Here is a 20,664-nt window from a genome sequence, read left to right on the forward strand (position 1 = left end):
AATAGTAGTAACTGTGAGAGGGATCTAGTGGACAACCATTTAGATATGAGCCAGCAATGTGCAGCAGCTGTCAAAATAGCCAACACAGTTCTGAGCTGCATAAACAGAGGAATAGAATCAAGATCACGTGAAGTGTTAATACCACTTTATAATGCCTTGGTAAGGCCACACTTGGAATATTGCATTCAGTTTTGGTTGCCACAATATAAAAAAGATGTTAAGGCTCTAGAAAGAATGCAGAGAAGAGCAACAAAGATGATTAGGGGACTGGAGGCTAAAATATATGAAGAACAGTTGCAGGAACTGGGTATGTCTAGTTAATGAAAAGAAGGACTAGGGGAGACATGATAGCAGTGTTCCAATATCTCAGGGGTTGCCACAAAGAAGAGGGAGTCAAGCTATTCTTCAAAGCACCTGAGGGTAGAACAAGAAGCAATGGGTGGAAACTAATCAAGGAGAGAAGCAACTTAGAACTAAGGAGAAATTTCCTGACAGTTAGAACAATTAATAAGTGGAACAACTTGCCTGCAGAAGTGGCGAATACTCCAACACTGGAAATTTTTAAGAAGATGTTGGATAACCATTTGTCTGAAGTGGTGTAGGGTTTCCTGCCTGGCTAGGGGGTTGGACTAGAAGACCTCCAAGGTCCCTCCAACTCTATTATTCTCTTCTCTTCTCTTCTCTTCTCTTCTCTTCTCTTCTCTTCTCTTCTCTTCTCTTCTCTTCTCTTTACTGTATTACCTAATTCAATGGCTGTTTTTGACACTGTTTTTGTCTATCATGAAGGAAGCTTAGAAGCTGCCTCTTCTTGTTTCTCCCTCAATCCTCTCTCTCTTTTCTCACTTTGGAATGCTTCAGTATATAAATCATTTGGGGGGGAGGGGAAGGATAGCATATTTATAGATAAGTGTTGTTTGAACCAATGGTAGCATTAAAGAAGAATACATACTGTAGGATATGAATGTTCATTAAAAATGAATCAATGATAGGAAAAAAGGATTGATGGCTAGTGATTTAAGAAACAAAACCTATAATTTATTCATAAATTTATCAGGATCTAAGGACTCCTAATCTATTTTACTTTGCAACAATGGCAATAGGAATATTAAGTTAATCCTGATCTGTGTGGAGATACACCTGGGGAATATTAGACTTACCTTGGATGCAAGTTGCTTTTTTGACTGTTGACCCGAAGCTGAAAAAGTAAAACCAAAGACACAATAAATGTATATCATTTTCATCAAACTGATTATTATTTACCCAGGTTGATGCTGAACTAATAGATAAACAGCTGAAATTATGCTAAAAGAAAACATTTCTCAATATATATAGATGAATGGATGTTAGTAGCTACTTGTAAATATAGTATACCTAACAGACAAATTCTTAGATTAGATAACAAAGTTGCAACAGTATGGATAGAACATGGCAAATCAGACTGGCTGGGTTGTAACATGTTAGTCTGGGACTATGCTATGCAAATCCAGGTTAAGGCATGGTGAATGCTGAATCTGAAGCACCTTTCCAGTTTCAGCTGTATAGGCTCATCCCTGCTTTCAACAAATAGGTGTTTTAATATTAAAATTATTTAATATCTAAGATATGGATTTTAACAGAGATAAAATACAGTATTATGTTTATTTTACTGGTGGAACACGTCATCAAAGGCTGAATTTACAAAACATGCTACGTCAAAACCATGGTTTACTGTCCATAAATTCAAAGAAGATGCTAAATCATAGACCAAGCACATGATGGGTTGACATACTGGTGCAAACTGCTCCCAGGGCCATATGTATTGCCACTTTCCTCCTTACAGTCTAGACTTGAAACAGTTAATTCAAGGGATTTGGGTAATAATATTTATTAGGGCTGTACTTCCAAAGGCAAATCTTTCCATAAAAGTAAGTTAGGGCAATATATCTGTTGTCCATTTTCTCCCACATTTCCTTAATAGAGGGCTGGATGTGTCCTTTATAAAAGATAGACAATCCTCATCTGCTCACTCTTTTGATAACTGTCACTCCTATCAACTCTCACAACAATGCACAATTACATATTCTTTCTCTAAATCCGATAACATATAAATTTTGAAATATTAATAATATACTGAAAAGTTAAAAAATGGTCTTAATACTTGGTTTCCAACTGCGAAGTGACAATCAGAATTCTGCCAAATACCTTCTCAAACATTTTAGCATATATAGTAAATCTCATTGCAGTTTGTGTATGCTCTCTTGTTACTATTCCCAATTTCCATGATTATTTTTAACATATAAGCCACTTAGAATTCAGTGACTGAAGTAGCGTGTGCCTTCAGTACTTAAATACTTACTTACAGTACTTATGAGACCGCCTCCTGCCACCAATAGCCTCTCACCGACCAGTTCGCTCCAATAGAGAGGGACTCCTCAGGGTGCCGTCGGCCAAACAATGTCGACTGACGGCCCCCAGGGGGAGAGCCTTTTCTGTGGGGGCACCTACCATCTGGAACGGGCTTCCCCCGGAGTTATGAAACATCCAAGACTTACGCATTTTCCGCCGAGCCCTGAAAACATTTCTATTCCAACAAGCTGGTCTGGCCTAACTCTCCCTTTTTAATTGGCTTTTAAACTGTCTTTTAAATTGGGTTTTAAACCTCTTTAGATAAATTTGGATGTTTTTTAATCTTTGAGCCTAAATTACTTAATCTGTTTCTTAATAGTTTTTAACTTCTATATGTATTTGTATTTATTATGGCTGTTCACCGCCCTGAGTCCTTCGGGAGTAGGGCGGTATACAAATATGAAAAATAAATAAATAAATAAATAAATAAATAAATAAATAAATAAATAAATAAATAAATAAATACAGATTATTACTTTCATAAGCTACCATAACTATCTATAAGATAAAAACCCATACTTTATGAAATAGCCTTTTCATTCATGATTAAACCTTCACTTTCTTGCATTTATTCATCAATACCACAAGAATCTAGCCAGGTAGCTATATTTTTATTTACCTCCCTGGAGTCTGAATCACCTGTTAAAGTTCAATAGAAATATGTATCTGATGACACTGCACATTGCAATTTCTCATTCAAAAACCCAGAGTCTTTGCAATCTTAAATTAATGGGACAAATATGAAAAAAGAAGTTGTGTTGATAGCCTTTCAATATGTCCAATTCTGATTCATTGCTTTAGATCTGTAATTATTTAATGAAATCAGTCACTTTGCACCTAACAGGCAATTAATGATACTTACTACAGGAGGAGAAGTTCAGTCTTTCTGGAAAATATTTCTTGATGGCTTTGAATGTTAACGCAAGAAAACCAACTGCGAGGATGATAGTCAGGAAACTGAGGACAGATATGACTTCTAAATGAAAAAAAACCATGTTGGATGTTGTTGATTTGAAAAGATACAAAAATAAATGTTAATGAAAAAACAGAATATTAGAGCAAAGATGAAAATGTGATACAAAGAACATGGTGGTAATCAAGTTAAAATATTAAATAATTTATTTCAAATCTCACCTGTGGAATTTGATGGACTTTTAACCATTTCTGTTCCACAGCGTTCCTTGCAATCTTCCTTATCGCAGCTAGAAGATGAAATCAGAAATTTCTGTACTTACTGATAACATTCAACAGCATTTCTTATTTTACTATCCTTTGAATCTATACCCAGAATTAGAAAATAAGGAGAATTAAATTACTCAAATTAAACCATTCAATTGACCCTTAAAATGTCAAAAGAGAGTGGAAATGTACATAATCTTGGCAAGCGCATGTTTCTGAAAGCAAGAGCAAAAGAGAATTAATCCTCCAGTCCCACAAGATTTGGGCTTGAGTCCCATTAAAGAAATGTCAGATGAAAAAAAAGATTAAAATAAGAGTAAGGAGTCATTTGTGTGTGAGATTGTGTGTGAGAGCTAAGAAGTGCTAAGAATTCTAGTCAGAACTGCTAATCCCAATCAGCAAGTATTGCTCTCCAGGTTTGCATTTAGAATTAGGAACCCATATTTCCTTCATTATGTGTAGCTAGACCCAGAATAAAACCCACTAGTTGCAAGTGATTATGCTATAGAAATGTAACCCCTCTTTTACAGGAAGGATAGGCATGTGTATGGCAATTGGCAACAGTAGAGTCAAGGCTTCAGACTCCTCTGTGTCTGTCTCACATTTGTTTGCATGCAAAAAGATATACATGGCTCTTTTCTGTCACACTTTTGCCCCTATTTTGGGATTGGCAAATTTAAATTACAGCCGACCTAGTAAAATAAAACAATGTAAATAGTGTAAACTGAAACAGCTGGGCGGTACAGAGGAGGGAAATTCAAAACTGGAACTCAGTAATTCCATAATGTGCATTTTCACAATTTAACAACAGATTAGGATGAAAAACAGAGAAGCATGAAGCTCCCCAATTATTTTTAGCACCACTACTCTGGAGATTTTTCAGAAGTGACTGGACAACCACTTGTCTGAAATGGTATAGGGCAGGGGTGTCAAACTCGATCCCATTGAGGGCCATATCAGGATTTTGCCCTTGGGGGGCTAGGGTGGGCGCAGCCTGGTCATCACGGCCAACTGGGTGGGTGTGGTTGGGTGGCCCAGGCTGGTCCCACACTGTGTCTGAGACAGCCCTGCAGGATAACTCTGGGCCTATCGTGGGCCAGATCTGGCGCATGGACTGCGTGTTTGACACGTCTGGTATAGATATTCCTACTTGAGCAGAGAATTGGACTAGAAGACCTCAAAGTCTACTTTCCAACTCTGTTATTCTCTTAACTGGTAAGCACATGATGACACATCCATTCCACTGTACAAAGGATTAGAGCAGAGATCATCTTGGAAGCACAATGATAAGTCAAGACCCATTGGAAATGAGCATGGAAGCAGGAGGATGAATCAGCTGAGAGTGCAGAGACAAGACCTACAGTTACATCTAACCCAGGAGTTACTCCCACAGGTATTACAAGATAAATAACATTTCCCCACCTGCTGCAGGGAAGACATTTGTTCTGATCTTCCTTAAGAAAAAATCCTCTGTGACATTCGCATATTGTATCACTATCAGGCGTGCCTAGAATATAGCAGAAAAAGCAAATAATTATTAGGTGATAATAAGATGGGGCCAGGGGTGAAATGCTCCCGGTTCGGACCGGCTCGGGCGAGTAGGTAGTTTGGAGAACCGATAGAAAAATCCCTGCCCCCGCCCCCCATACCCAGCTGAGCCGCGCGATCATCAGAGCCTTTTTTTTCTTTTAAATGGCTCTGACGACCCAAGCTCTGACGATCCCAGCTGAGTTGCCTGCCGATCAGGCAACTCAGCTGGGATCGTCAGAGCCTTTTGAAAGCATTTTTTACATGGTTTTACATGTAAAAATGGTTTTAAAAGTAAAAAAACAAAAATTGGCCACGCCCACCCAGTCACATTACCCCCCACCACCAAGCCACGCTTACAGAACCGATAGTAACAAATTTTAGATTTCACCACTGGATGGGGCCTTTAAAATCCAAATAAATACTCAACCTGACATGGTCCCAAAAAGTTAAACAGACAGTTCTGATTAACATTTACATGACATGAACCAAGAAACAAGGTGTAGGCTAGATTGGGAAGTAGTAATTTCCAAAGAAAATTGGAAATAGTTTTCATGGAGAAAATAGCAGGAGCATTTGATTAAGTGGAAGAAATATTAATATTTCTATTAAAATATAATAATAGGTATCATGATAGCTTTGATTTATGGGGTCATGCTCTTTGTTTTCTGGATAAAAGAAGTTTGAAGTAAGGTGATGGGTACTATACAGGGACTGGCTAGAAGATGTTTGAAAAGACACACAACTTGAAGAAACAGTTTAGAATTAATTATGAGATGGGGACAAAACTAGAGGAAAAGATTAACAATGATATGAGAATGGCATTGAGAAATAATGAAGCACAGAAGGTCTGAAATTAGAAAATATAAGAATGCTGAAATTTAGTATGAACTGATATTGTACTAAAAATTATAAAAAGGGAAGGGGTCTTCCTCACAAATATTCAAAATAACAGAAAGAAAAAACGAATACTTATTTTCTGCAGCTAATGATAGCATTTGGCTTTCATAGTTTGGACTCAAAAATTAGTTATCCAAGCTAGGATGGAAGACTACCAAAGAATTTCATCACTGCAAAGCCAAAAAGCATCTCTGAAGATGACGGTAGTAGTAGTATTGTTACCAAGAAAATAAAGGAGTCCTTAAGACTTGAGTTCTCCAATGCTTTAAATCAGCTGCATCTTCTCCCGGAATTTCACAGCTGCAGCATGATCCCAGAAAAAGATTCCTTTGATTTAAAGGGTTGCAGACAGATGCTACATGAGAACTTCCAGAGGCTTTGTTTTTGTTTCTGTATAGCTCTATCCTCATTCCTTACTAATTACACATACTTTGAAGTTATCTCTTTTTCTATAAAACTTTCTCTGATAAATGTTGTTTTTAATTCAGTACGTAGTACCATACAATGCATGTTAAGTAGTAAAAGTTGGATCACAGATAAAAATAAGAAGGAAATGGGAAAAGATCAGCTCTGACAACAAGCAAATACATACACTGAATAAAAACATACTGTATTAGTATAGATAACATGAATGAAGATGGAGTCAGGTTTAAATTGGTATATTGATTTTTTGAGTTTATGCTTACAGTCTTTTCTGATTTTTCCATTATGACAGTCGCTGCAATTCTTGCAGAAGAATTCCGCATTTCTGGTAGTCTTATATTGATTACTGTCACAACCACACAAAGTGTTTTCCCACTTGGTACAATGGAACTTTATTATTTGCTGGAAGCCTGGGAAGAGTGAGGAAAAGCTGAGTATTTCTATTGAGATCATACTGCTGTTTATAATAGCAGAATAGTCTGAACATCAAACCAAACTGGAGGGCTTTTATTTTTGTATACAATGCTTAATTTGTAAAACAGTTCTAATGCTTACATTTCATATCATTAAAAATATAAATTTACAAGCCAGTTTGGTGTAGTGATTAAAGTGTTGGCCTAGAAACCAACAGAATGAGTTCTAATCCCACCTTAAGACATGAAAAATGGATGGGTGACCTTGGCCAGTCACTCTCTTTCAGTCCAACCTACCTCACAGGGTTGTTGTTGTGAGAAAAATAGAAGGAGGAAGGAATATTATGCTTGCTCACTGCCTTGAATTATTTTTTAAAATAATAAAGGTGGAATAAAATCTAATAAAATAAATAATATAAAAATGTATTTGAATTTATAAAAAAGATCCATAAAACTCCATATAATAGTTCCTCCTCCAAAAATCTGTGCCAATGAGCCCACACTGATAACATTTTTAGCAGACTGTTGTAAAACATGATTCCTGACCACTTTATCTTTATCCGTCATTTTAATCCAGCTTTAGCCCTGCCCTTAACCTCCCCCTTCCCCTCTCTTTCCCGATGTATAAATATAATTTATAATTTGGTTTTATTGTACAGGACTCTGTATCCAGAACAGAACATAAGGATGCAGATATTATAATAAAACACAGTAAACCTAATGAATAACATTAATAATAATAAAAATATACACACATCAACAGCTATACGTACACAAATAAATACACAAAGTTCTAATGCTTACTTTGTTCATTAGTGCTCATTTTTAATCTAACCATATACAAAATTAAACTTACTTGTGCGGCAAGGTTGGCACGCAAAACACTTTTGTGAATAATTTTCTGTGGGCATATATGTACCTTCGGGACACACAGAGCATGTAGGTGCCTTATCTGGCCCAGAACAATGTTTTGAAAGATAAGTTCCTAGAAAATAAAAGGAAATCACCAGTGAATAAGAAAACCGCTGATACTGAAACTTTCAAATAATCTAAAAATGGAGGATGTAACTGTTTATTATTATATTTAGATATACTGACTCTATCAAGGACACTTTACTACAATTTTATTTATTTATTTATTTATTTTATTAAATTTCTATACCGCCCTTCTCCCGAAGGATTCAGGGCGGTGAACAGCCAGAAGATAAAACACAGAAATACAAAAATTTAAAATAGATTAAAAACGAATTAAATAATTTGGCTGAATTTAAAATACTCTATAATTTAAACAGATTAAAATTTGTATTTAAAATTTATATTTAAAAGAGGAGAAGATTTAGGCCAGGCCAGCTAGATGAAATAAAAAAGTTTTAAGCGCGCGACGGAAGGTGCGCAAATCCGGGATCCTCCATATCTCTGGGGGGAGCTCGTTCCAGATAGTAGGTGCCCCCACAGAGAAGGCTCTCCCCCTAGGGGCCGCCAGTCGACATTGTTTGGCCGACGGCACCCAGAGGAGCCCCTCTCTATGGGAGCGTACTGGCCGGTGGGAGGCTATTGGTGGTAGCAGGCAGTCCCGTAGATAACCAGGTCCATGGAGCGCTTTAAAGGTGGTAACCAAAACCTTGAAGCGCACCTGGAAGACCACCAGGAGCCAGTGCAGCTCGCGCAGGAGGGGTGTTACATGGGAACGCCATGTCGCTCCCATTACCACCCGCGCGGCCGCACTCTGCGCCAGTTGGAGCCTCCGGGTGCTCCTCAAGGGGAGCCCCATGTAGAGAGCGTTGCAATAGTCCAGGCGGGAGGTGACAAGGGCATGAGTGACCGTGCGTAACGAGTCCCGATCCAGAAAGGGACGCAACTGGCGAATCAGGCGAACCTGATGAAAAATCCTCCCGGTCATGGCCGTCAAGTGCTCTTCTAAAGACAGCCGTGAATCCAGGAGGATGCCCAAGTTGCGAGCCCTCTCCGTGGGGGCCAATGATTTGCCCCCAATAGTCAGCGATGGCACCAGCTGACTATATCGGGATGTCGGAAACCACAGCCATTCGGTCTTGGATGGGTTGAGCCTGAGCCTGTTCCTCCCCATCCAGATCCGTACGGCCTCCAGGCACCGGGACATCACTTCAAGGGCATCGTTGGGGTGGTCCGGGGTGGAGATGTACAGCTGGGTGTCGTCAGCATACTGATGGTACTTCACCCCGAAACCACGGATGATCTCGCCCAGCGGCTTCACATAAATGTTGAACAGGAGAGGCGAGAGGACCTAACAGGATCTAACAGGACCAAGACAGAGGAGCAACCCCTGTCCCGAGCCCTCCAGAGATCATCAACCAACGCGACCAATGCCGTTTCCGTGCTGTACCCAGGCCTGAAACCCGACTGGAATGGATCTAGATACGACGTTTCATCCAGGTACTGGGGGAGCTGTCGCGCAACCACACTCTCAACAACCTTCGCAACAAAGCGAAGGTTGGAGACTGGACGATAATTAGCCAATACTGCCGGGTCCAGGGAAGGCTTCTTGAGGAGAGGCCTCACCACCGCCTCCTTCAAGGCAGCAGGAAGGCACCCTCACCCAATGAAGCATTTATAATCCCCTGGAGCCAGCCTCGCGTCACCTCCCGGGAAGCCAGTACTAACCAAGAGGGACACGGGTCCAACAAACATGTGGTCGCGTTCAATCTACCCAGAATCCTGTCCACGTCATCTGGGGTCACAGGATCAAACTCGTCCCAGATAACATTCTCAAGACCTGCCTCCGTCACCCTCACTGGACCTACCCAGTCGGAGTCCAGACCTTCCCGAATCTGAGTGATTTTGTCATGCAGATATTGAACAAAATGCTTGGCTCTTCCCTCCAAGGGGTCCTCCCGTGCTTCCTGGTGGAGCAGGGAGCGGGTCACCCTAAACAGGGTGGCTGGGCGATTATCTGATGATGCAATAAGAGCAGCAAAATGGGTACATTTTGCTGCTTTTATCGCCACTAGGTAATTCTTAATATGAGATCTTACCAGTGTCCAGTCCGATTCAGAAAGACTAGCCCTCCAACTGCTCTCTAGGCGTCTTTTCCGGCGCTTCATCTCCCTCAGCTCCTCAGTAAACCAAGGAGCCAGGTGAGATCGGCACCGGGTCAGAGGCCGCAAAGGCACGACTCGATCCAGAGCTCCAGCAGCCACCCTATCCCAGGCGGCCACTAGGTCTCCAGTCGAGGCGTGTGCAAGATCCTCGGGGATTGGCCCAAGCTCCATCTGGAACCTATCAGGTTCCATCAGGCGCCTGGGGCGGTACCATCTTACCAGTTCCGCCTCCCTGCGGCGGGGTACCGCGATTCGGAGGTCAAGGCGAAGGAGAGAGTGATCTGACCATGACAAGGGCTCAATGACTATGTCCCCTATCTCAAGATCACTGAACCACTATCCAGAGACAAAAACCAGGTCCAGTGTGTTTCCCCCCCTGTGTGTAGGGCCATGAATTAGCTGGGTCAGGTCCATGGCCATCATGGAAGCCATGAACTCCCGAGCCACATCAGATGCCTCACCCATGGATGGCAGGTTAAAATCCCCCATGACCATAAGTCTGGGGGTATCAACCGCCACCACGGCGATAACATTGAGTAGCTCGGGCAGGGCTGCAGCCACGTGGCAGGGAGCCAGGTACGTGATCAACAAGCCCATCTGAACCCCATGACCCCACTTCACAAGGAGGGACTCACAACCGGCCGTCTGAGGAACAGTGGTCTCCCTCAGCCTAAGGTCTTCTCTAATAATAACCACTACTCCCCCGCCCCTCCCCTGAGGCCTCGGCTGATGGAATGCGTGGAAGCCTGGTGGGCACATTTCTACCAGAGGGACCCCTCCCTCCGGCCCACAATCCAAAACAATTAAAATTTTCACAATAATAACATCAAAAATAAAATGTTTATGGCTGAATTTAAAATAAATGTACTAAATACTATCACAACTCATGATAAATGGACAATTATAAATTGACCAAGGTTTTATAATAGACAAGAAATACATCCAAACCACCACCACCACAGCCAACACAGGTCAGGAAGAACTCTGTTTTGGCTATCTTCTGGAATGCTATTATAAGAGAAAGCAATCTAATTGGGGGGGGAGGGGGGCATGCCATAAAAGCAAGGTTCTAACAGCACTACTGCCCAAACTTCACAGAAATTATGAACAACCAAGACTTTCTCCCTTGATGAACATGCCAAGTAAGTTGATTCTGGTTGGAAAGGGTGGTCCTGTCCTGGGGCCAAGCTGTGCAGGGATTGATAGTTCAAAACCAGCTGTTGGAATTTCAGTATGCCTGGAAACATATTGGCAATCTATTCCAGCTCACAGCACAAGTGTTAGGTACTCTTTTATGGCAAACCCACCAAGAACTGGGTTATCATATTCTACACCAAGAGCGTTTTGAGTAGTTTTACAGACAACCCCAATAGATCACGCAGGTAGTGATGACTGCATGAACTACTGTTGTGAGGCAAAATATAGAAGCTAGCAGCTAGTGTTATCAATCAAAAACTCTTGAGCATCCCCCAAGCATCTTTTGTGGCTCTTGGGACTCCTTCAAAGCATAGTAGTTGAAAATCAATAATAGCGTACAACAGTGGTGAAATGTAAAATTTGTTACTACCGGTTCTGTGGGCGTGGCTTGGTGGTGGTGGGGTAATGTGACTGGGTGGGTGTGGCCAACTTTTTTTTAAAACTTTTAAAAGCATTTTTTCTAAAACCTCTTTGGCTGAAAAAAAATGCTTTTAAAAGGCTTTGATGATCCCAGCTGAGTTGCCTGATTGTCAGAGGCTCTTGTTTTCTTTTAAAAGCATTTTTTTTTTTTTTTGCTTTTAAAAGAAAAAAAGCCTCTTGACGATCAGGCAACTCAGCTGGGATCGGCCGAAGAGGTTGTAGAAAAAATGCTTTTAAAAGGCTGTGACGATCCCAGCTGAGCTGCGCGATCATCAGATGCTTTTTTTTTTACTTTTAAAAGCATTTTTTTGGTCGAAGAAAAAATGCTTTTAAAAGTAAAGAAAAAAGCCTCTGATGATTGCACAGCAAAGCTGGGCATGTGGGGAGGGGGGCAGGGATTTTTGTTACCGGTTCTCTGAACCACCCGCCGCCATCGCTACTGATTTGGGCAATCCGGTCCAAACCGGGAGCATTTCACCCCTGGCGTACAGCTACTTTGAAGTTGGAAACAGAAAAAACTATTATTTGATAAATGGGGGAAAGAAGGATGGAGGTAGCCTTAATTGTAAAAGATATGTTAATATTTACTGACAAACCTGAGTCTTTCATACAGAAATTAAACAAATAAATTGAACATTTGGGAGTCCTTTCTGACTATGAAATTAAGACTTAATCTGAACTGAGCACTCTCTTTCAGCCCATCCCACTTGACAGGGTTGTTGTTTAATATATTTCTTATACAGTCAAACATGTTTCCTCTGTAGGCTGCCATTTTTTCCTCCTTGGAATTGCTGTCATTATATTTCAATATCTGCTGAACAAGGTTACGATCAGGAGAGAACTGAACTATGTATTTACCCAGTTCTGAGGCCAGTGTATTTTCCAATTTCCTGACAAGTGATCAGAACAAGCCAATAGAAAATCCCTGTCTATGTAAGGCTTCTAGCCAATAAATAACTCTCCTCCATCAGAACAATGCCAGGGATTAATAGTTTCCTCTAACCTAAAACTGGCAGATTTTAGGAGGGGAGGGAGGGCAAGAATGCTTTAGTTGTTAAGAGCACATCTATAAGCATATGTTCCCACATAAGCTCTCATCCATACATCTATTCTTACAAACAGTCCCAGCTGAATCCATACCCAGACTGGGTTAACACATTGCAATAAGTGTGTTTAACTATTGCCTATTCAACAAACAAGACATGGCTGGATTTGTTCATGTCTGTATTCAGCTATAAACCATAATTTACCAGTCATGAGACCGGGTTCACATAACATTATATGCAAATCAGAATCAAATACATTTGTTTCCCCGAAAATACAATCTACCCTGAAAACAAGCCCTGGCTCAATTTTCATGCTTGTGCCTAAAGTAAGCCCTACCCCAAAATAAGGCCTAGTTAAGCCCCACCCACCATCTGCTTCTCGAGGTGGGCCATAAAAATCAAGCTAGGGCGGGGGTGGGAGGGTGGAGGATGAAATGAGGCAGGGGGTGCGGAGCTGCCCCATGCACCCTGCACCGGCTTACCTGAGAGCCCTGCAGCCAGGCCATCAACGTCCTGACAACTGTCTGGCCTTGTGGTGTCAGCTCCACAAACCCCATCCAGGACCTCATGTGGCTGCTGGCCCGCTTCTTCTTGCTTGCAGCCGCAAGACGAAGCAGTTGTCAGGATGTTGATGGCCTGGCTGCAGGTCACTCAGGTAAACCAGTGTGGGGCAGCAACCCCCCCTTGCTTTGGCCTCCACCCCACCAAAGCCTCGCTTTGTGGCTGCCACACTGGTGCATCGCTTAGCCTCCTGGTCTGTTATAGCAACGAGCAAGGAGAAGTCATGAAGAACAAAGAAGAAAGAAGAACGAAGTGAGGCAGGGGGACGAAGCGAGGTGGGGGGGTGCTGAGCTACTCCATGTGTCCCGCTGTTCTGCCCCAGGTACGGATCCCAAAGAACGCAGCACACACAAAGTCCATACAAACCTTAGTTTACTAATTAAGGACTACTAATGAACTTTCTTAGTAGTTGTTCGAACAAAGTATAGTTTAAATCCATCTTTTCTGAACAAGGCTGTTAATTTAACTTCATTAACAGCTAACAAGAATTCAAAGAATAATAACTCAATTCTGAGGCACAGTATTTCAGATAACCGTAATCTTACTGTGGTTGGCAGAATGCCCAGAAGCAATTTGCAGGAAAACTGACAAGAGATAAACAAGAGCCGAATCAAACGTTTCTGGAATCAAGATGCGAAGGAATATGAACGAAGTTGTTTCCTGCAAATTGCATCAGTCGTCGTCCTTCCTTAAATAGGCTAGGGGAGTGGCCAATTAGCCCCAAGCCTTACTCTTTTTTTTTTTTATTGTAAAAGTTTTACCATTACATTTTCACCCCATTTTCACCCCCCTAACCCACCCCAACCTCCCCAGACCCCCCCTCCCTAGCCCCCCCAACCCTCCCCTCCCCCCCGGGCTTCCATAGAATGTACCCCATCATTATCCCCTTTATATAAAAAAAAACCTTGAACTCTAAAACCCCCCCCAACCCCCATAGCATTTTTCATCTTCAGATAGTTCAAATATTTCTATCTTAATATAATATAATATAATACTATCTTAATATAATACTACTTTCAGTGAAAAGCTATTTGATACTTCCTAGTTTGATATTTGTTCTGCACATAATCTATCCACTTTTTCCATTCACATTCATAAGTCTCTTGCGAGCGGTCTTTTAAATATGCTGAAATCTTCGCCATCTCAGCAAAACTGGCCATCTTCAAAGTCCATTCTTGAACAGTAGGCAAAGCTTCATTTTTCCAATATTTACCTATCAACAATCTCGCTGCTGTAATCATATACAAAATCAATTTTGTTTCATCCACTGTAAAACCCTTAACTATACCCAAAAGAAACAATTGTGGAGAAAATTGAATTTTTTTCTTCAAAACATTCTGCATGACTAAGGTGACCAGACGTCCCGCTTTTGGCGGGACAGTCCCGCTTTTGAGCAATTTGTCCCGTGTCCCGCGGCGTTTCAAAAAAGTCCCGATTTTTCTTGAGCCCCAGCTGATGGCTAGAAGAAAAAAAAACTGTTTAAACTCTTGCCTGGGGCTTCAAAGGGCCGCCCTACAGGCAATCAGTGTAAAGCAGTTTTTTTTCCCCCTAGCTAAGCTTCAGAAACGAAACTGAAACCGAAACCAGGGTCTTTGGTGCAGCGTGACAAAATGAGGCAGAGAGAGATTTATTTTTATTTTTATTTTTCCTCCCCAAAAAAGGTAGATGAAAAACTGCAAACAATGGGAAATTTAGGAGGAGACTTCAAGATTTTAAAACACAAAGGAAAAAAAGCTGTATTTAACTAGGGAATTGTAATAATTGAGATACTATTAATTGTATATTGTGTTGAAAGCAGAAATGGTTAAGTTGTGGTTCGGAGGAATATATGGGAGAAATTATTTGGTTTATTATTATTGGTAAATATAATTAATTGATTTGTAAGAAATTGGATTGCATGGAAATAATTGGAATATTCATGTTCATATTGATTAATATACAAAAAAGATAGTTTTATAACTAATTGATTTATATTAAAATGTTGAATTTGTATTAAACAACTGTATTACATAATTACATAATTAAACAATGTGAGGATGGATATAAAAATAGATGATAATGGGAAGGGGTATAATATAGAATAGAAGGGAAAAATTGAATTTGATTAAGATTAGAGATGAGGATGAAGGGTAATATTGGTTTTTTAAAAAAATAGATGAGGAATAAATATGGCAAAAAGGAAATATAGAAATTGTAAATTTAATTGAAATGACTAAACGCTGTTTAAATTTGTGAACCAGCCAAATATTCTGTTCAAAGAAAATACATTGTATGTTTGTATGTGTGTTTCTAAATTCTAATTATTGCTATTTATTCATATTTGTTCTCTTTTATTCTTTAAAGTTTAACAATTCATTCTTTATCTTAATATCTTTATATTTGCTTGGGGTTGGCTTTCTTCCCTTTCATCTTTTTTATTGTACAGCAATCTTTCTCCTCAAACCTACCACCTCTCTCTTTTCTTTCCTTCTTACTTTCTCTTCCCCCCACCCTCTTTTTCTCCTCCCTACTTCCTCTTTCTTTCTCCTTCTCCTCCTCTCTTCCTCCCTCTCTTACCCTCACTCCTACTCTAATTTCCATTCCTTCATCCCTCTCTATTGCTGTAATCCTTTAATGCATATGGACTACTCAGAGGGCTGAAAAAGTTATTTTTGACTGGTCCTCACACTTTTGACCAGTCCTCGAACTTATGACTGTCCTCACATTTTACATTTTTGCCCTATCTTGTCATCATGGTGAAGAGAAGCAGTTGTGAAATGAGTGACATGATTGTTAAGAATGCTGCATGGGCATAAATGTGAGGATGGTCATAAGTGTGAGGACCAGTCAAAAGTGAGAGGACCTGTCAGAAATGACTTTTTTCAGCTCTCTGGTTAGTCCTTTTGTGCATATGGACTACTCAGAGGGCTGAAAAAGTTATTTTTGACTGGTCCTCGCACTTTTGACCAGTCCTCGAACTTACGACTGTCCTCACATTTTACATTTTTGCCCTATCTTGTCATCATGGTGAAGAGAAGCAGTTGTGAAATGAGTGACGTGGTTGTTAAGAATACTGCACGGGCATAAATGTGAGGATGGTCATAAGTGTGAGGACCAGTCAAAAGTGCGAGGACCTGTCAGAAATGACTTTTTTCAGCCCTCTGGTTAGTCCTTTTGTGCATATGGACTACTCAGAGGGCTGAAAAAGTTATTTTTGACTGGTCCTCGCACTTTTGACCAGTCCTCGAACTTACGACTGTCCTCACATTTTACATTTTTGCCCTATCTTGTCATCATGGTGAAGAGAAGCAGTTGTGAAATGAGTGACATGGTTGTTAAGAATGCTGCACGGGCATAAATGTGAGGATGGTCATAAGTGTGAGGACCAGTCAAAAGTGCGAGGACCTGTCAGAAATGACTTTTTTCAGCCCTCTGGTTAGTCCTTTTGTGCATATGGACTACTCAGAGGGCTGAAAAAGTTATTTTTGACTGGTCCTCGCACTTTTGACCAGTCCTCGAACTTACGACTGTCTTCACATTTTACGTTTTTTTCCCTATCTTATCACCATGGTGAAGAGAAGCAGTTGTGAAATGAGTGACATGGTTGTTAAGAATGCTGCACGGGCATAAATGTGAGGATGGTCATAAGTGTGAGGACCAGTCAAAAGTGCGAGGACCTGTCAGAAATGACTTTTTTCAGCCCTCTGGTTAGTCCTTTTGTGCATATGGACTACTCAGAGGGCTGAAAAAGTTATTTTTGACTGGTCCTCGCACTTTTGACCAGTCCTCGAACTTACGACTGTCCTCACATTTTACATTTTTGCCCTATCTTGTCATCATGGTGAAGAGAAGCAGTTGTGAAATGAGTGACATGGTTGTTAAGAATGCTGCACGGGCATAAATGTGAGGATGATCATAAGTATAAGGACCAGTCAAAAGTGTGAGGACCTGTCAGAAATGACTTTCCAGCCCTCTGAGTAGTCCCTATACACATAGCCATTGCCACCCGGTCACATGACCAGCTAGCCACGCCCACCCAGTCACATGGCCTCCAAGCCACGCCCACACAATAAGCCACGCCCACAATGGTGTCCCTCTTACCAATGTTAAAATCTGTTCACCTTACCCTATACACATAGCCATGGCCACCCGGTCACATGACCAGCTAGCCACGCCCACAAAATAAGCCACGCCCACAATGTCCCTCTTTACCAATGTTAAAATCTGGTCACCTTATGCATGACCCACCAAATTTTTATCCAAAAAGCCTTAACTTTCTTACAGGTCCACCAAATATGATAATATGTAGCATCTGTACAATCACACCTCCAATATTTTGGCTGAACATTAGGGTACATACACGACAATTTCTTAGGATCTAAATGCCATCTATAAAACATTTTGTAAAAATTTTCCCTCAAATTCTGCGACTGTGTAAATTTAACATTCTGAACCCAAATTTTCTCCCATGTTTCCAACATCACTGGTTCTTCAAAATTTTGTGCCCACTTAATCATACAGTCTTTAACTAGTTCAGTTTCTGAGTCCCTTTCTAACAAAACATTATAAAGTCTTTTAATATGCATTGGACCTTTCTCTTTTATATGTCTAACCAGCTCTTCCTCATGCAACATAATACCAATTTTTTGGTCCTCTTTCCATCTCAATTGTAGTTGATTATATTGAAACCAAGTTAAGTTAATCCCTTCGTCCAACAGTGTCTGTAAAGTCTTCAGCTGCCATCTGCCCGCATCTGTAAAAAGAACCTCTTTGTATAAAAACCCCCCGAGTGACATTATATTTATATTCCACATAATATGACCAAGATCCAGCCATAGCGGTATTTTATAATCCCATTTGAATCGGTGCTTCTTCCAAACTCTCATCAAAGAATCTCTAAGTATATGGCTTTTGAATACTTTATCCACTTTGTTGTCATAGAATAAATAAGCATGCCATCCAAATTCAAGGTCAAAACTTTCTATATTCAGTATTCCAGTCTTTTTCCTTCCAAACCAATCACTTGCTGAGGTTAAGGCTGCTGCTTCATAATATAACTGTAGGTTTGGAAGTTTAAGACCTCCCCTTTCTGGAACATCTTGCATAATTTTCAATTTCACTCTCGGTTTTTTCTCGTTCCAAACAAACTTATTCACTCCAGTTTGCCAAGCTTTCAATTGTTTATCACTTTTAAGCACCGGAATCATTTGAAACAAAAAAAGAAATCTTGGCAAAACGTTCATCTTAACTGCTGCTATTTTCCCAAGTAAAGACAGCTGCAGTTTTTTCCACATTTCCATATCTTTCTGTACAACTCGCCACAGTACTTCATAGTTATTTTGAAACAATTTAATATTTGATTCTGCAACCTGAACTCCTAGATATTTAACCTTTGGTACAATCTCAAAACCTGCCTTATTTTGAAGTTCATGTCGTCGATCTTGTGTCATATTTTTAACTATCATCTTAGTTTTTTTCTGATTCAATCTAAAACCTGATACTATACCATAATCTTGTATAATGTCTTTCATCTGGATTATTGATTCCATCGGCTGTGTTAGGGTAACAACCAGATCATCTGCAAATGCCCTTATTCTGTAATCCTCTTGCCTTATCACTATACCTTTCAAGTTATTCGAATCCCGTATTGTGTTCAACAAGACTTCTAATGCTAAAATAAATAACAATGGGGATAACGGACAGCCTTGTCTGGTCCCTTTTTCAATATTAAACTCTGATGTCAAACTTCCATTAATAATAATCTGTGCCTTTTGTTCTTGGTAAATTGCTGAGACCGCCTGTATAAATTGGTCTCCAAATCCCATTTTTCTTAAAGTCTTTAGTAAAAAATTCCAGTCCACTCTATCAAAGGCCTTCTCCGCATCCAAAAAAACCAGCACTGCAGAGATCTGTTTATTCTTCTCAAGATATTCCAATAAGTCTATAACTTGCCTTACATTATCCTTCATGTATCTGCCTTCTATAAATCCCGCTTGGTCAGCGTGAATCACCTCTTGGATTACTGGCATCAGTCTGTTGACTAATACTTTTGCATAAATTTTATAGTCATTATTTAAAAGAGATATTGGTCTATAATTTTCCGGTTTTTTAGGACCTACTTGTTCTTTTGGTATCAAAGTGATATATGCTGATTTCCATGATGGGGGTATTTTACCCCCTTGTTGTATATTGCAAAATAAATCTCTAAGTTGTTCCACCATTTCTGCTTGTAAAGTTTTATAATATACTGCAGTCAATCCATCTGTTCCAGGAGCTTTAACTGTTTTCAGTTGTTTAATTGCTGCGATTATTTCCTCAACAGTTATAGGATAGTTCAATCTTTCTTTTTGTTGGCTAGTAATTTTTGAAACTCTTTTCTCTTCTAGATATTTTTCTATAAGTCCATTCTGTATATCATCTTTAGCATATAATTTAGTATAATAGTCTACAAAAACTTCTTTAATCAATTTTTGTTGAAAAATTTCTTTCCCTCCAATATCAATACTCTCAATAGTCCGCAAGCTCTGCTTCTTCCTTAAAGTGTAGGCCAACCATCTTCCCGGTTTATTAGCATTACAAAACGTATTATGTTTCGCATATTGTAAATTTGTTGCAGCTTGCTCCGCCAAGAGCATTTGAAATTGATCTTTCAAAAGTTTTATAGCACCAGATATTCTTTCATCTGTTGGGTTTTTAATGAGTAGCTGTTCCTTATTCTTTATTTCTACTTCCAATTCGGATCTTTTCTTTTGTCGATTCTGTTTGTGTTTAGAATTCATATAGATGAGTACCCCTCTCATATACGCTTTACTCGCATCCCATACAATTTCAATTGGGGTACCCTTATTCAAATTCATCTCAAAAAATTCTTTCATCTGTTTTTTAAGTTCTGTTATATTTTTTTCATATCTAAACAAATTTTCATTTAGTCTCCATGACCTTCTCTCAGTCTTTCCCATCTCAATTTCTATCCATACAGAACTATGATCGGTTAAAGTTCTTGGAAATATCTTTGTTCTTTTTGTTTTAACAAGTAAATCATCTGATAACAAGATAAAATCAATCCTGGAAAAAGATCTATGTCTATCAGAGAAAAAAGTATAGTCCGATTCTTTTGGGTTATAAATTCTCCAAATATCTTTTAATTCCAAATCTTCTTTCATGTCAAAAAAAGTCTGTGGTAGTCTGAGCCTTACTTTCGCCAAACTCTTTTTATCTAGTTTAGAATCGATTACTCCATTCCAGTCTCCCATTATTAAAATAGATCTGTAATCCCATTGCAATATTTTATTATGTAAAGTCTTATAAAAATGATCCTGTTGTTGGTTCGGAGCATAAATTCCAATCAAAAGAATTTGACCGCTTGCCGTATGCAATTCAATTGCGATAAACCTACCACCTTCATCTGCTTCTATGATTTTAGCAGACAATCTTTTATTTACATAGATAACCACACCGTTCTTTTTTTCCGAGGTTGAAGCTATAAAATGTGTTCCTAATTTAGAGTTTATCAAGTATTTATGATCTTGAGTTCGAATATGAGTTTCTTGTAAACAA

The 20,664-nt window shown here is 39.7% G+C and overlaps 1 protein-coding gene across 1 annotated transcript in view; it reads right to left on the reverse strand.

Moving 5' to 3' along the window:
• LOC139311000 (tumor necrosis factor receptor superfamily member 1A-like) overlaps window positions 1-20,664 on the reverse strand; it is a 70,526-nt gene that overhangs the window by 17,313 nt on the left and 32,549 nt on the right. The window contains exons 3-8 of the mRNA XM_070935313.1: window positions 7,684-7,812; window positions 6,678-6,824; window positions 4,987-5,071; window positions 3,520-3,587; window positions 3,248-3,361; window positions 1,158-1,195 (exon numbers count right to left, since the gene is read on the reverse strand). Coding sequence (XP_070791414.1) covers window positions 1,158-1,195; window positions 3,248-3,361; window positions 3,520-3,587; window positions 4,987-5,071; window positions 6,678-6,824; window positions 7,684-7,812 — 581 coding nt within the window. The remainder of the gene's footprint in view (window positions 1-1,157; window positions 1,196-3,247; window positions 3,362-3,519; window positions 3,588-4,986; window positions 5,072-6,677; window positions 6,825-7,683; window positions 7,813-20,664) is intronic.

Source organism: Pituophis catenifer, unplaced genomic scaffold, assembly GCF_029215685.1.
Source record: "Pituophis catenifer annectens isolate HBS135680 unplaced genomic scaffold, rPitCat1.0.hap2 SCAF_2, whole genome shotgun sequence".
Taxonomy (NCBI): domain Eukaryota; kingdom Metazoa; phylum Chordata; class Lepidosauria; order Squamata; family Colubridae; genus Pituophis; species Pituophis catenifer.